Below are 18055 nucleotides of genomic sequence, written 5' to 3'. Positions count from 1 at the left end.
TTCCAATCTTGGTCTCAACAATTCACACTTTTACATTTCCTCCTCTTTCTTGACAATTGGACTCCTGGAGCTCCACCTAGGTCTTGGCCAAGGATCTCTGCATTCCATCAGTTATTGGGTAAGAGTTCCAGCATGACAGTTAGGGTGTTTGGCCATCTGATCACCAGACTAGGTCAGATCAGGCTTTCTCTCGACCATTGTCAGTAATCTACAGTGGATGTATCATTATGGATTTCTGGGGACCTCTCTAGCACTTTGCTTCTTCCTGTTCTCATGTGGTCTTCATTTATCATGGTCTGTTATTCCTTGTTCTCCCTTTCTGTTCTTGATCCAGCTGGGATCTCCTGCTCCCCTAAGCTCTCCTTCCCTCGAAACTTGCCCCTCCTTACTCTTAATACCAATACTATTTAAATTGTTCCACACAATAGAAGCAGAAGGAATTTACCAAACTCCTTCTATGAGGCTACAATTATCCTGATTCCTAAACCAAACAAAGATGCAACAAAGAAAGAGAACTAAAGGCCAATCTCCCTCATGAACATTGATGCAAAAATACTCTATAAAATACTGGCAAACAGACTCCAAGAACACATCAAAACAATTATCCAACATGATCAAGTAGGCTCTATCCCAGGGATGCAAGTGTGGTTCAACATACAAAAGTCCATCAATGTAATACACCATATAAACAAACTCAAAGAAAAAAAACCACGTGATCATCTCACTATACGCAGAAAAGGCATTTGACAAAATCCAACACCCTTCATAATAAAGGCCTTGGAGCGATCAGGAATAAAGGGAACATACCTAAACATAATAAAGGCAATTTACAGCAAGCCAACAGCCAACATCAAATTAAGTGGAGAGATACTCAAAGCAATACCACTAAAATCAGGAAGAAGGCAAGGCTGTCCCCTCTCCCCATATTTGTTCAATATAGCACTTGAAGTTCTAGCCAGAGTAATAAGACAACATAAGGAGATTAAGGGGATACAAATTGGAAAGGAAGAAGTCAAGTTTTCCCTATTTGCAGATGACATGATAGTATATATGAGTGACCCCAAAAATTCAACCGAGGAACTGATACACTTTGTTTTGTTTTGTTTTTCCTTATGTACTTTGTTTTGGTATGAATTTGGGTTGGTAGGGTATTGAAGAGAATCTGAATATTATATAATATTTTTATGTTATATTATATTATTTGTATTATATGGGACTGCTTAAAATTAGGACATTTAAAAGTGTAGCAGTATTAAATTTCAAATTGCCACAAAGACTTAGTAATCTAAATCACATAAAAAGAAATGGCCAAAGAAACAGACAGCTTTTTTTAGCATCATCTTTCAAAGACCTCCTGATCATCATATTTCTTTTCTTTTTGTAAACTTCTATTCCTCCTCTCTGGAATAACATGAACCTCTGACTTTTCTTGAAGATGCTACCATTGGATGAGATCTTTCTTTCAAAGACTGAACATATAGAAATGTTACCATTTTATCAAGGTTTTGTCATTTGATGGTAATTTATCTTTCCTGACTGTTCATTTCTGTGCATGGACCTTTTACTCCCATTTGAAAATAAAAACACTTATCAGTATCTACTATGCTTCAGGTTTATATGGTTTTAAAATGTGAAGAATATTAAATTTTTACCTTCCCAATTCAGAACCTGCTTGAGAAAACAGAAATGCAAAAACAAAACAAAACAAAAACTAAATAAACAATTGACCGCAGGTGAAGAATGCTAGGGAGGGAATGACTAATTAGTCTGAATGTTAGAGAGATATTTAGCTTGTAAATATTATATAAATGATATAAAATTGGTGAGGAAAAAAGCCAATAAATAAGTTAGGGCTGATAATGTTCCATCCCAGAAACAGACTGTCTAACAAAAACCCCAATATCAGACATGAGAAGCTCTCTTTTGAGTTGTTGGTCCATGTTCCAGTTAGGGTTACTATTGTTGTGATAAAACACCATGGTCAAAAGTGAGTAGGAAGGAAAGGGTTTATTTGATTTATTCTTCCATACCACAGTCACTGAAGGACTGAAGGAAGTCAAGACATGAACTCATGAACCATTAAAACCTGGAGGTAGGAGCTGATGGGCCACGAAGGGATGCTGCTTATTGGTTTGCTTCCCATGGCTTGTTTGGCTTGCTCTCTTATAGAACCCCCATCCACCTGCACAGGGCTGATCCCACCCATTATGGCCCAGGCCTTCCCACATCAGTCACTAATTAAGAAAATGCCCTAGAGGCTTAGCTACAGCTCAATCTTATGGAGGCATTTTCTCAACTGAGGCTCCCTATTCACTAGTGTCTCTATCTTGTGTCAAGTTGACATAAAACTAGCCACCATAATCAGGGTTGTCCAAGAGAGTTGCAAAATATACAAGGTATTGGTATGGCCTTTGTTTGCTGCTCCCCCAGGATTTGGAAGGTAAGTCCCTACTGCTGAGAATGCCATGCACTTCAGAAACAGGGCCCAGAGTTCCATGACCTAGAATTGTCCTGAAAACCTCTAAGACTGGACAAGAAATCTTCCAAAAAAGGGAAACAACCAACACTCCTATCCAGCCATACACACACACACACACACACACACACACACACATATATATATATATCACTTATGAATGAACCACAACAATGACCAGCATGACTCTATAAATAGTGACATGTCTGCCTTGGCAGTAACTTGAAGCTCTCCAATTGGAATTAAGACATGCTCTACAAGAGGGAACCGTACTTGGTACTGGAAACTTAGTCCAACTATACAGGGCTAGTGAAGTCATGAAATGTGGAAGAGAAACTACAACCACCACTTTACTAAACGACTGTAATACCTAACAACAATCTAAACATTTATTTTTAGATTCACAGACAACTGTAGTTCTCACCTCTAATCAAAAGAACTCATAGCAACAGACTGAGACAATAACAGAAAACCACAACCAACCCAAAAGCAGAGTTTTTGGGGCCTCCCAGTGGATACATCTACAAAATAGCTCCTATACTGAAGGCTCAGTAAACCCTGAAAAAGATGGGGTGGAAAGAGTATAAGAACAGGGAATTTGCAGTGAGATTGTATCAATGAGTAATGCTAGAAGCAACATCTGTAAAGTCTCATTCACAAGACTATGAGCAGAACAAGAATGACAATAGATATGCCAAAAGGGAAGAGAGAAGGCCGACTAGGCTTCAACCCCACACAAAGAATGGCAGGAAACTAAGGAATGCTAAGAATGAGATAAATAGTCTTCTCCAGAGAGAAACACACCAATTGGTTATCCAATACCATATGGTCAGTTCTGAATACATATACAAGTAACATTATACAGACTGAGCAGATTGTATGTAGGAAAAAATATATATAAGCATACAGTAACAAGTTAATGAAAAAGGAGGCCATGAATTTAAGAGATTAAAAAGGAAGGGTATATGTGAAGGTTTGGAGGGAGGAGATGTAAGGGAGAAGTTATGCCACTATTACACCAAAAAAATTAACTAAATACAATATATGGCTCTCATTTTGATTATTAAAATAAAACAGAGAACTTAAAAATGTGATATATGTGAGAAAAATTGAATATTTATGGATATTTGATATGATATAATTACTGTTATTTTATATTATATTACTTATTTACTTACAAAAAGCAAATCCTTCTCTTTTTGAGAGACTTGCTAAAATAAATGGAATATGACTGAGATTTGCTTCAAAATGACAAGGGAATGAATAGAAGCATAGAAGAAATAAGACAGTCCATGAATTAAGGATTGTTGATATCTTGAAAAGCACATCAGTGTTTATTGAAATGTTCTGTGTACTTTTATAAATATTCAATATTTTCCATGATCAGAAGAATTTCAAAACAGACAAAAGTGATATTACTGATTCAGATATTTTTGATATTTAAAATATAATGGGTATGGGTTATTTATAATTAATCATTGGACAAAATGACTAACATATTTCTCTCCCATTCAATTTTTAAATTAAACACAATTTTAAAATAGTCATTTAATGCTTTTTATGCACAAATCATTAGTCTCTAAATCGTCCTACCCTGTGCACGTCATTCTGCTTCTGAACTGCTGGAACATCACCGCCAATAGGTGCCTGCCGGCTCAACTCATCACCTTTCAGCTGTAGCCACACAAGAAGTTCCTGAAGAGAAAGATGCAGACGCTTCCACTGGTCAGAACTGGCTTCCAAATGGGACCTAAAAATGAATAGGATCATACTGTGTCAGAATATCTTGAAGTGTAATTGATGAATCTATTAATTCCATTGCTTTGAATGGATATTGTCATAATACACACCTATTGTGAGCTATATATCATAGCTGTCAATAGAAATCTAGCTACCTGATTTTGCGAGTCATAAAACAAGGTGAGAGTATTCCAATGACAATTTTGAGGCAAGGCCACATTCTGCCATCTGTTTCTTTCCACATACAGAATTCTGAGACTTTTGGCATGGCCTGCAAGCTGGAATAAAGTGTTTTCCCATCCTGTTTCAGCCATTGATTTTTAATGTTTCTGGTAGAAAAAGACTTAGACCCAGTGACTAATAAAACCCCTTAGTTTTCATATGACTCACACTGGAATTCTTTCTGCTTTGAGGAATGGAAATGTCTCTCCCCACATGTCAACTTTTCCATTCCTCACACCTTGGGCAGCTTTTTCCTTTGACTGTTTCTGTCTGGTATCCGGTCCTTTCTGCCCTCCTTCTCATGTGCTTCTCTTGTCCCTCTAACCTTCTTTATTCCTCTGCACCTGGAATTTATGTTTTACCAAGTTCCAACCTTTTTTATCATTGTTTCCTCTGTGTAAAATGTGCAGAGACAAAAACCCACATGGAAGAGATAGCTTCCCCCAAACATGAATAATTTATGCAGGAGACCAAGCCTTTTACCATCAGCTGTATTTAGAACATGGCAATCCTTAGAAAGCCATGTAGGAATATACAAATGAATGATCTGTGCCACATTTCATTTGAGAAGGAGAAACTAAATTAATAAAATAAATCATCATCCAGAAAACAAAGGAGAAAGTTACAGTGCTTTTTCCTCAGGTCAATCTGCAACCATGCTGCATCACTAACATTTGATCAGCAAACACTAATTAATTCATAAAATTAATGCTGCCTATAACATAAACACACTAAAGCCTCTAGGGCTGCCATGAAATTTAATGCAAAGCAGGCAGGTAGAAGAACATTTCCCTTATCTGCTCAGTGACTTGGCCAGATATTTCCAATACAACTCTCTTTCTGGCCTTAAAATTACCCGAGTATGTATTTACTACTGAAATTAAATTGTTTCAGATTTTCCAAAAGATACCCTAATGAAGACATAAAGGTCTTTAAAATGTTCAAATAAATCTTCAATTTGAGGAATATGAAGAAAGCAACTGGAGAAACTCACAAAGTTATAGGTAGGAAGTATTAATTACAGCATTGCTTATAATTGTGGTAAACCATAAACAGTATAAATATTCAATGCTAAGGAATTTATTACTTCTGTGATAGTAATGTAACATAATGAACTCCTATGTAATATTCAGTATGATGGCACAGGCAAATGGAAAATGAGAAAGTGGGTTACAAAAAAGAAATGCAATTTTTTCTTTTTTTGTAAGCTGTTTGTATGTAGCTAGGTATACATTTGTAAGCACATGCTTGACCTTGCATGGAAATATATGGAATGACAACCAGATTGTCTTTCAGGGTTAGGTTTGTAAGATTTTCTTTACACTTTTCCAATCTGTAAGAATGTCAGTTCTATAATGCATGATATAACTATATTAAAAATGTAAACTTTCATTATAAATGAAAGAAATTAAAGGGTTCAAGTCTTTAATGATATGAATACAATGTAAGCATACATGGAGACTGTACTTGCTATAGAGGTCAGTTCTTTAGTTTTCTATTTCCTCCTCTTTCCACCATCACTTTCCCCTGACAAACCAAAGTGGGAATTTCCTATACAAGATTCTAGCTAATGAGTACTGCTCAAGCATTCTCTGCAAAGTTAGAAAGTTACAGCTTAGTCGCATGGAAGGTGAAAGAAACTATCAGACAGGATAATTTGAAAGGTAGGCATACAGAGGCACATGGCAGTCAACAGTACAAAAGACACTGGCTAAATAAATATCTATTGTGTGTCTTTAAGTTGCATGAGGCATTGGGTTTCAATAAGAAGAGGAAAGGGAATGAGGATGTCCAATGCTTGTCTTCCATTTATTTAGTATTTGCAGTAAACTAATATAGTGGAACATTCCAAAAGAGAATTCACTGTAGGGCAGGTTGCCTATGGTGAGATCTACAGGCTGCTGCTTTGGTTATATGAAAGTATCAGAACCACATTTCTAGGCCAGGCAGTGGTGGCATGCACCTTTAATCCTAGCACTAGGGAGTCAGAGGCAGGCAGATCTCTGTGAATTCGAGGCTTGCCTGCTCTACAGACTATGTTCCAGGACAGCTAGGACTATTACACAGAGAAACCCTGTCTTGAAAAATCAAAACAATGGCAACAACAACAAAACACTTCTAGGTTAAATGGTACTGTCTGATCATTTGTCAGTCAACAAGTCGTTTTGAGTTCCCTAAGTGGGCAGCATCTGTGAAAGGAGGATATTAAATTCTAAAACATCTAAGAGTAATTTCATAGCATGAAATGTGAAGGCTGTGAGAAGCCAGGAGGAGAGGCCAGTCAAGACTATTAACATGAGCAGAAGGACATGGGACCAGAACACATGAGAAACTGTCAAGTATCTAGGTGAGGGCATGTGTCTTAAGGTATGGGTTTTGCCAAAAATTTAAAATGTTTGTTAATTTTCTTAAAACAGTTCTGTGAACGTACAGAGATTTGCCTGCCTCTGCTTCCTGAGTGCTGGGAGTAATGGTGTGCAGCACCACGCCTGGCTTGTCTTAAGTATGTATTTAATGACTGTTTCTTTCTTTTCCTTCCAGAAGATGGGACATGAAGACAAAAGGTTAAGAGAGGGACTGTAGGAAAGGGCTGGAGCTTAGATCGTCAGAAAATTGTATCAAATTTAAAATAATTCAAAGTTGTAGTTCTCAATTTTCACTATACATCAGAGTTTAGAATAATGTGTTTGAAATCCAGATCTCCAGGCCTTGCTCCCAAAATCCCAGCAATTTTAAGAAGTGCTTTCAGAGCTCTTCAGCTGAGCTCCAACAACAGTGAGAATTAATTTCTTAAAGTATTACTGCTAGTTCTTTCATGCTATATGTGGGTCTTTCTAGGAAAAAAGGTTACATGTTATGATTTAAATCATGTCATGATTTAAAGGCAATCTGATATAAGGAAACTGTATTAGGTTGAATAATATTTTTATTATAGCAATGTTGATCTTGTGAAATATTTCTAAGACATTTGTAATTTATATGTTGGAAGAAGCTACTGGTTGTATTTTAATGACTGCCTATCAAATACTTCTGAACATTAGCCTCTTTTTATCTTTGAAAAGCTATCTCCTGGAAAAAAAAAGGATTTGGTAGCTGCTGTTCCCTGTATTTGAAAGATGTTTTTGTGGTTGTTAGCAAAGGATGTTAGCACTAAGACAAGCCTTAGAGATTACAGTTCAAACACCCTGCTTTGCAACTGAGGGAAAAAAAAAGCAGGACTAGAGGACTAAAGACAATTGCTATATGGCCATATTTACACATGGGAATTGAGACTTACAAGTCACTCTTAGATAAGAAAACCCCTTAAGCAGCCAGGTTTTAAGCAAATATTCTAAATCCCAGAGAAAAATGACCTCTTCTTAGTGGTCAAATGTATTTTACTCATCCCTACCCACTAAATACAAAATAAAAAGAGGTAGTCTGAAGAGGCACACAGCATCTATCAACTCCCTATTAATCTTTATTAGTGAAGACAAGAGCTTGGTGACTACTAGACTCTAAACTCTAAGTGCTGATCTTTGAAAAACAAAAAAAATTCCACAAATGATAAGGTTTAAGAAAAGTATAGGGCTTTTACGTGTATTGGGATGTACTGCTTGATATTTAAAGAACTCTTCTGAGACAGCACTCTAAGAATTATACGGGATGATAAAGTGCTTGTTATTTCTCTAGATACAGATATTTCAAATGTGATTTGGTTGATGCCTAGTTTGACATCCTTAATAAAACTTTACTCTGAAAAGCACATATTCTTAAAGCAAATTCATTTTTCACTTTGACTTCCTTTATAGAAGTAGTGATACATCCCTGTATGTCCTTTGTGGCCCTGTGTGATACAATAGTACTTCAGAAATAATGAAGAACTACAGAGGCAAAGTGGGAGCTGTGGGGCTTTAAGTAAAGAGTGAGAATTAAATTCAAAGAGAAGTAAACATTTTTTCTAGATGGGCCTTGAAGTCTAACTTCCAACATAATTAACATTCCTAGAGTAAGAAAAAGGTCAGAGATATTCAGTGTCCAAGTTGCTTTTATTCCCACTCAAAAGCTGAAAGTCTCTTCTTCCTTTTGCGTGTTCTTTGTTCTCCATTATAGAAATACAAATCCTCTCTATTCTAACTGCTATTCATTGCTGCTGAAGAATATGTTAGTGCTCCTGTCTCTCAAACTAATGTTCAAAATTTAATAAACATGAAATTCATATAGTATTTACACATTTTCTGCCAAGCACAGAAATGTAAAATATAAATTTGCTAAAGTTATATCAATAACATATTAAATAATTCTCATAGTGAAATGTCTACACAATAATGTGGGTAAAATCTGAATACATAGTAAACACATTTTCATAAATATTGCTTCTGTAACAAAATTCACTGGACCTCTTCTGAAATTCTTACTAGTTTATATTCAAAGTGAAAGGTTGTGGACATAGGCAATTTTATCATCCTGGCATTGAACAATCTCATTACTCAGTCTGTGTATATATGTGTGTGTACAAATTTCTGTGAATAAGTAAAAATATTACTTGATTTCCATCTTTTATCTTGTTCTATGAGACTGAACTATCACTGACTATTTACTTATTAGTACATCTTGTGTGCAACATGTGATATGATAATGAGTATAGAATGAATGATCCACTTTTCTTGAATGGAACAATGAGTTAGTTCTATATAATTTCAAACAATTTTTTCTCAAAAGTATCCTATTTACTTTTAGTACTGTTATAAACAAATCAGTGCCAAGGAAATAGTAAGAGGAATAAATTGGTAAACTGCTTGTTGAACAAGCATGGGAATGTTTGTATGGATCCCTAGCACCTATATTAAGCCAGCCATGGTGGTGTGTGTCTGTAATCCCAGACCCAGGGCAGTAGAGACAGGTGATTCCCTGAAGTTAGTAGCCATACATTCTAGCCAAATTGGTGCACTTAAGGTTCAGCAAGATGTTCTGATTTAAAAAAATAAGGTGAGGAGCAATTGAGGAAGACATTGACACTCACCTGTAGCCTCCTGCACACATGTGCATATACTCACAGGCACAGGTAATACACATGTGAACATGTACATACACTATACACAAAAACAATGATTTGTCTGAGTTTTAAAAGTATTATCACAAATTTAATAGAGTTGCTGTACTGGAAGAGAAGCTGAACAGATCATCTGTTTCTGGTCAAACCTCTTCATTTTAGTGTCTCATAGCATTAAAGTACTTAAGCAATTTGCTCAATTACATGTCATGTACCCAAAGCATGATAAGAGAAAACAATTATTGGTGTAAAAGGATTCTATTCTTTTATACTTATTTTGAATTTACTCATGTTTGTTCCTTCCTTCCTTCCTTCCTTCCTTCCTTCCTTCCTTTCTTTCATTCTTTCTTTCTCTTTTTTCTGTCCTTTCTCCTTCTCCTCCTCCTTTTGAGATAGGGTTTCTCTGTATAATTCTTGCTGTTCTAGAAATCACTCTATAGACCAGGCTGGCTTCCAACTCAGAGATCTGCCTGCCTTTGGCTCCTGAGTACTGGGATTAAAGGCGTGTGCCACCTAGCACCATCTTTTATTTAATTTGATGGGAGCCAACAAATATGAAACAACACATGAACACTCAGAGGAACTGTGTGTGTGTGTGTCCGTGTCCGTGTCCGTGTGTGTGTGTGTGTGTGTGTGTGTCCGTGTCCGTGTCCGTGTGTGTGTGTGTGTGTGTGTGTGTGTGTGTGTGTATGTGTGTGTGTCTGTGTGTGTGTGAGAGAGAGAGAGAGAGAGAGAGAGAGAGAGAGAGAGAGAGAGAGAGAGAGAGAGAGAGTTAGTTGCAGGTTGAGCCAAAGATCTTGTTCATGTTAGACAAGCACTCTATCACTGAGCCATATACTTAGTCTTTCAAATGTAAATTACAATAGTGCTGGAAAGAACCAGTAAAGAATAGCACGAATGGGAAATATCTGTTGTAGAATTTGAGTCAAAATTTAAAGAATAAGAGGAGAGATTGTGTTCTCAGCATGAGAACCAGTACATGTCCATACACAACTCTCATGAGAGACAGGAAACTGCTAGAAATCAAAACTGTCTGAGTAAGCTGAATCTAGTTGTGTCAGAGTTCCATGTTGGGAGGGTCTAGAATGTTGCTTGCTGAGAAAGAAACACAATGGGGGCGGTGCATAGGAAGAACAGAAAAGGAAAGATGATTGCAACCAAATGAATGAGTAAGATGCGTGCACAAGACCAAAAGTTTTGAACTAAGGATTAATATGTAGAAATCATATCCTAGGTAGAATATTTCTACACAACTTGCTCTTATTTTCTGAAATACATTAATGGTTTCAGAAGCCCTCAAAAAATAATGAACCTACTACAGTTTCTCATATATAATATGCTATAATTTGCAGAAATAGCATTTTTTTCCAAGGATATTCTGAAACATTTTTTAAAAACTGTAGTGACATTCAATTTGTAAAATACTCCAATGGACAATCATCCCAGTGTTCCTGTGTGCTATTGCATAATGTCCCCAATTACTACCTCTGTTTTGCTTCTGCTATGGAATGAGTGATACCCCTATTCCATTCATGTTTTAAGATAAAGTATGCAGATGTGATGAACTCTTGGCTTGTTATAATTGAGTACTTACAATATATTCTACATTATTACCGACCTATTTGAAAGCTCAAACCATTGATCAGAATATTTAAATTGCATAATTCACAGCATCTTACATAAGCTAAGGTAACTATTTTTTGCTTGATTAATGGCAGTAAGAATTAAACTGCAATAATTGGCGTATGGGAGATTTCTGAAAATGAAGAGCTCATACTTTTCCTGAAATGCTGTTTGCCCCTTCAATTCCTTTATTTCATCAAGTTCACATGAAGGAGAGAAAAGGCATAAGGAGAGTTTTAGTTACAGTCCCTTTCTTTTTTTCCTGCAAAAAGAAATCATGTTTCTTTTCCTCATCCATTGAAACATTTTTTTCTTCTCATGTTACAAATGTGGCCTTTGCCATCATACACTTTGACCTCTCTTAAAAGTCGAAAATATAGAAAGCTAATAGAGCCTCTCTACTTTTGAAAATGCCATATCCCATTGTTGCCCCCAACTCATCACTAACTAATTTTTAAATGTAGATTTAAAAAATCATGGGCAGTATACTGAGCTCAAAATGAGAGTCTGGGAGGCCAGCTTGAAGGAATGCTTTGTAAAAGTAAATCCTTTCTGTACTTTGAAATTGGCTCCTCAAATCAATCTTTTCAATTATGATGTACTTATTTGTGAAATTTTCTTTACTCTTCCCTACAGAATACTCCGATGCTTAAAAGCTTATATGATGAAGTTAGACTCACTATGAATAGGTTTTACACATGCCACTTGCTAACTGGGTCGCTTTTGGAAACTTATTTAACCTCTCCAAATGTTAAGACAATATAAGAAGGAAATCTACCTTTCAGGATTGCTGATAACATCATGCGAGTCAAACACTATGACATTCTTAGAGCAGTGGATGGGACATAACACATAGCTTGTGTTAGTTGCTAGCATTGTTATTTCATAGTGGATAGAGATTTTACAGCAGTGTTTACAATTTACTAAAATTTCAGGTGTTCCTCTTTGTTATGAGGGTTGTATGGTGGAATTACAGACAATTTAGGATAACTATAAAGAAGGGGGAAACCACTTTTTTTGTAGTCATACTACCGCAGGGAAGTAACTACTCCCACTATTGGATACATTCTTTTCTAACTCAATAAGTTCATTGTCCTTTTCTACCTCTCTTCATTACCACTCGTTTCACAGGCACTGTTGAAAGCACAAACATATATTTAAAAATAAGTGGTTAAGGAAACCCAATCAATTAGAAAGCAGGAAGCCTTGCTTCTCCTCCATGTATTTCCCAGCTTGTTATGTACCACTGAGCACTTCACAGACCTGCTCTGCTCTTCTGTCCCTCCACATACCTATTCCAGCCATACAAGGTTCCCTAGACCTTCCCTGTACCTTCTTTAGCAATGGTGCAATATGTACAATTTCTCAAAGCAAGCTGATGGGGCAAAGAAAAAAGTAGACAAAAAATGATAAGGTTTAGTGTACCTACAGAAGATGTGCTTCAACAAAATCTAAGAGATCAAATGATAAAAATTACTATAATCTCCTTAGCTGCAGGAACTCTACAGAGGGTGTCTTTAAATTGTTAATTATAATGTGTTCTATTTTTTAAAGAATGTCCTTTGGTTATGCATTTAGAGCAATGCCAAAGAGAATTCCATAACAAACATTCACTAATTTTATTGCTTTTTGTATGACACTGTGATAAGCCAAGAGAGAACTCTGAAATTAGGATCGCTGTACTCCCTATTTAAATTTACTCTAATGTCTTAATATGCATCTCTCCTGTGGTTATGGAACAGTCCCATTTTAATCTAACCTGAACCCTCAAGTATCATTTCCATTCCAAGCAAATGAATGATTCATTTATTCAAAATAAAATGAATCATTCTGAAATTGGCTGATTTACATAAACATGTGAGATATTAGCTACCTGTGCTAGGAAATGAGGAGAATTTTGTTATCTTTATTCACATCTGGATCCCCCACCCCACCCGATCATTGCCTACCTAATGTTGAGAGACTTTTTCCGAAGCTCACTCCACTTGAAATTCATGTTATCCAAACGTCGTTGTAATAGGGCTGCTTCATCTGAACTTTCCAGGGATCTCAAGATTTTTTGGCCATTTTCATCAAGATTGTGATAGATGTCCGTGTGAGCTTCAATTTCACCTTGGAGATCCTATCAGGCAGCAGGAAGAACACATTCAGAATTATCAAACAGAGACTAGCTGTGAATGTGAATTTGGAGAACTTAAACAAAATATTAGTTCAAAAGAAATTCTAATTTGGCAACAAACAAAATACATCCGGCATAATTTTTCTTGGAGTCCTGCCTCATAAAGTTATTATGGAGATTAAAAATGAATGTCATATTAGATGTAATAAATGTATTTCTTATTTTTATGAATTAGAAGTAATACGTTTATAGCACATTTCATAAGTTAAACTTTCTAATCCATGTATAAAAATTCTGACATAGATGCATGTTTTATGAAATAAAATGACATTGTAAAGTAGATCCCAGTAGGAATCATTTTATTACAATATGAGTCAAGTTGTATTTTCAATGCACATATGAATCTGCTGTGTTGAATGTGACTATAAAAGCATGTAGAGACATATAACCAATGTCCACAACACCACAACACCAGCACATTAATGGGCATCTTCTTGAGAACATACATTAAATTCACCTTAGTACTATGGCATCATTACACTTATTACATCATCACACATTGATTATTAAGCAGTTAATATACCATTTAAAAAATACCATCTTAGTTTCAGACTCAGCAAGTAAAGAGTCCTTGATAAGAGTTAGGGTCTTGGTAAGAGTTAAGACAAGAGGTATACACTAAGTTTCATTTGTATAAACACAAGTAAAAACATCATAATACAAAAGTCTGACCTTTACATGATATGTCTTCCTGTGCAACATTTTCAGCTTGAACCGGGGACTACAGCACTGATCCTGTTGCATAGCAAACCTAAGAAAACTCAGAAACAGAATGGGCCCTGCGCTAAAATGCCAACTTTGCTTACATTCTGTCAACAGAATGAGTTTAAGAGCACAGGCTTGGACAGTCAATAATCATAACTGGCCACTTTGTACTGCTTGCTAAATGGTAGCCAGGCGTGTGGGTGTGGGAGGGACCTCAAAGAATGGCGGCCTGGAATATGCAACTGACAGTTTATATTAAACAGCCAACTTTTCTTATCATTTTGCCATAATAAGCCAGAGACATTATAAATTCATTTTATATATGTGTTTCCCTCCTTGTTCCCAGCAGAACAGTCAAAGCCAAAGGAACATTCCTTAGAGAGCTGCCGGGTTCCAGCATTCCATTCTGCCTACACAATGAATGGAGGCTTTGTACATTATTTGACTTGCTCTTACAGATTTGTATGCTTCTGTTCCACAAGTTTAAAAATTCATTCTGAAGCTCCAAAAAAACTGGATTGATCTGTGTGACTAAAAATGTTGTCTCCGCTGCCCCCATCTCGTACTCTTTCTAAAATGTAATTAAATGACTCTGCTAAAGTAGAGGGAAAGTGGCAGCAGGAACGTCAGTAATTCTAAAGACGCGCCTCATGTTTCCATTCACAGTCACTTTAAATGCAGAAGTTTGAGTGCTGAACAAGTAAGGGAGATGGACAATGAATGTTTCTTGTCACTGTTTTTGGCAGCCGAAGAAGTCCTGATGGACTCTGAATCCTGGAAGAGGAATACAGATGGGACGACCTCAGATGCTAAAGGAAGGAAAAGAACAAAACAGAGGGAAGAACATCGATCCTTATCTCACAAAACTGGGGGCTGTTTGGATTTTAAAACTAGCAAATAGAGTAGAAAATTATTCATGCGTTTCCTGCTGCATGAAGTTTAATCAGATAGACATCATTTCCAGAATTCTCTTCTTTCTCCTTCTGTCTCTCTGAGACCCTGGAATACACACACACACACACACACACACACACACACACACACACACACACACACACAGAGTTTCACTATGTTGCCCAGGTTGGGCTAGGACTCATGGTTTTCCTGTCTCAGTCTTTGAAATTTTGTTGTTATACACATGCAACACCATACCTAGATTTTTGCTTCTTCATTTTCTAAATCTATATAGTACACCTAATTTGCCATTTCTTCAGCAAAAGGGGAAGGTGAGCTAATTATACAGATAATTCAGGACAGAGCCGCAGACCTAATTTTGAGAGCATTCCCTCCCGTGTCTCTCTCAGTTTGTTTGTATACCACCTAAAGTTTCTTTCCAGAGAATGCATTCAGGGAACCAAAATCAATCTTGTGAACGTTCAGAAAAAACTAATGTATTCTCCCTCTGTCTCTTTGCATCTGTGTCTGTCTGTTTGTCTGTCTGTCTTTCTGTCTCTCTCTTTCACTTTCTCTCTTTCTGGAACTGAGATGATTCTGAGGGCATAACACATGTGAAGCCTCTACCACCACTGAAATACATCCCCAGCCTCAGAAAATAATTTCACCAATAGAATGATTGTTCAAATACCCTTACCATATGAATGATCACACATTTGAATTTTTCTGTCTAGCCCCGATAGCAAGGACCTGGTCTTAGTTACTAATTACTTAAATTCATGTGCAATGTGAAACCATCAACACTTTTCTGTGCTGAATAAGTGAGGAATTCTGAGGTGCAAATAGAAGGCTGAGTCATTAATGGGCAGATTTCCTTCTTTTCCATGACTGGGTAAAGTCTACTGCATATAAATATCTTTGTTGTCTCATTAACAAAGAAAGGGACACAAAATGAATAAGCAAGTATTCATCTAGTACCAATGATTTGTTTAGTCTTGGCATCATGGGAAATATAAGAGGAATTTAATTTTAAAAGTCAAGTGTGTATTTTTCTTTTAATTCATTTATATTACTGAATAAATATTGATGAGGAATTCTTGCCAAATCTCATAAACATTAGGAACAAAACTCCTCCTTTTAGAAAGAAGCACCTACTGAAGTATTGTGTCAGTACTGGCAGGGAAAGCTTACATCAGTTATAGGTTTCTATGCCATGATGGGAGTGGAGTGGAGGGCAACAAACTAAAAAGGTTCAGTAAGGGCTTTGTATGTCACAGTTTTCTTAAGAATCTGCCACACTAGTTATTTCTTCTTAGCACTGGCTCCTGCTGGAGCACATCTCCTTTTCTATGTGTCACAGATAAGAGAAGTGTACCTGACTTGCTTAAAGTCACATATCCAGTGAATGTCAGAACTGAGGAATTGATCCGGTTTTAACTTTCCCAGATTCTAGACTGTTTCCACTAGTGTATTGTGGATAAGCATTAGATGACAGACTCAGTGGTTATAGAAGCTTCATGAAGTGAACTCCAGTGGTAAAAGAAGACAATGAAAGACAGCATTAATAATTTTGATTTAAAAAAAAACCACACAAACATTTACCCACATAGATCACTTGTTTTGAGTGAAAAATGAAATTCTGACTAGATTTTTCATTTTGGAACAGGACATTCAGTATCACCTATAAGACATACTACGTTGAAAATCGTCTCTTTACAATAATATGTTTCTGCTGTCAGAGAATAAATTATCCCAGTGATTCATCTTTTTGTTTATAAGACCTTGGGGACAATTAGTTACATCAAGCAATGACCTAAAATATCAATATAAACATAGTTCGTCATGTTCCTTTGGGATGGCAGACTAGTACCAAATCTGTCAAGCTGTAGAATTCATGTACACTGCCTTGAACCTGAAGTGAATATTGGTAAGGGACACAGAGCTCTTGCTTAAAGGTTATAATGAAGATTTTTCACTACCATAAGGTAGTGTGAGCTGTAGGTGAGGAGGAAACATAGATATAGCATGTAGGATGAGACATACGGCTATTTGCATAAAACTACCAGGAGTTCATTGGTCTTAGGCTAATATCAGACTTAGGAAACATAAAAAAGCAACAAGTTCATAAAGATAATAAATAGGATTCTCAGAAGGTAATTAATCTGAATATAGGATATTTTTCACAGAAAATTTTAGTTTTATTTTATTTCTGAACTAACTAGAAAAGATCATTCAAGACATAAGTACTACATCCATTGTGGGCTAAGTGGTTTTCTGTTGTTCTCTTTGTGATTGTACTTTTCTAGGCAAAACAACAGCTAGTAAATGGTAGAACAATATTATCTATATAAACAACAGCAACAACATATTTAAGACTTGTTATGCACTAGGCATAGCTCAATGAACTGTATATGCAGAAGCTTATTTAATCTTTTCAATAATACTCTTTAATAAACAACATCATTATCTTCATTTTCTATGTAAGACAATGAACTTACAGTACAGTTAAAAAATGTCCAAGATCACAAAATCTTACAGCACTGTAAGATTTTGAACCAGGATATTTGGCGTTCAAGGCTTATGCTCTATAACTGTAAGGGTATATTACCTCTGAGGTTTTAATTGACTGCTGATAACTTTTCCTATTAATAATATTCCCACATATATTTCAATAAACATAACATTTCTGTGAGATAGTTAAAACTTCTTTTCAGTACTCCAAGGATGATTTGATGATTTTACTTTTCTGGAGAGTGTTAAATAGAGCTGAAGCAGTGGATGGAGATACAATGAGAAGGAACATGACATTGAGAAATTGAGTGCAAATGGAAAAAGAAATTTGTATCTTCAAACTCTCTATAATTCTGCAGAAAATTCATCAACGAGCACCAAGAAGGCTCCAACATGATATAAGAAACCTGATCAGGGTTCACAATGTTAGTGAGTGGGTACACTGCTTCAGGTGGGAATTTCAGAAATCTCACATGCCCTTTTCCCTTGGGAGTCTAATCTCTTGTTATAAATTCCCCGTTTCAGTACCCAAGGAGAGCTTAGAGCAAAGCATCTAAATAAATTGATCCTCTTACTCTTTCCAGTATTAGCAGCTTAACTTTGGGAATGCTTTCATTTCTCCAGCTTCACTAAATACTAAACAATAATACATAACTAGCTGGTGTGATCCTTC

At 36.2% G+C, this 18055-nt stretch overlaps 1 protein-coding gene across 4 annotated transcripts in view; it reads right to left on the bottom strand.

Annotated features, from left to right (window-relative positions):
* Dmd (dystrophin) overlaps positions 1-18055 on the bottom strand; it is a 1920150-nt gene that overhangs the window by 378960 nt on the left and 1523135 nt on the right. For all 4 annotated transcript variants that reach the window (XM_036174407.1, XM_036174408.1, XM_036174405.1 and 1 more), the window contains 2 exons: positions 13043-13215; positions 4070-4226 (listed from right to left, as the gene is read on the bottom strand). In XM_036174407.1, coding sequence (XP_036030300.1) covers positions 4070-4226; positions 13043-13215 — 330 coding nt within the window. The remainder of the gene's footprint in view (positions 1-4069; positions 4227-13042; positions 13216-18055) is intronic.

The sequence above is a fragment of the Onychomys torridus genome, chromosome X (assembly GCF_903995425.1).
Source record: "Onychomys torridus chromosome X, mOncTor1.1, whole genome shotgun sequence".
Taxonomy (NCBI): Eukaryota; Metazoa; Chordata; class Mammalia; order Rodentia; family Cricetidae; genus Onychomys; species Onychomys torridus.
This window is presented reverse-complemented; position numbering and strand designations above follow the sequence as displayed.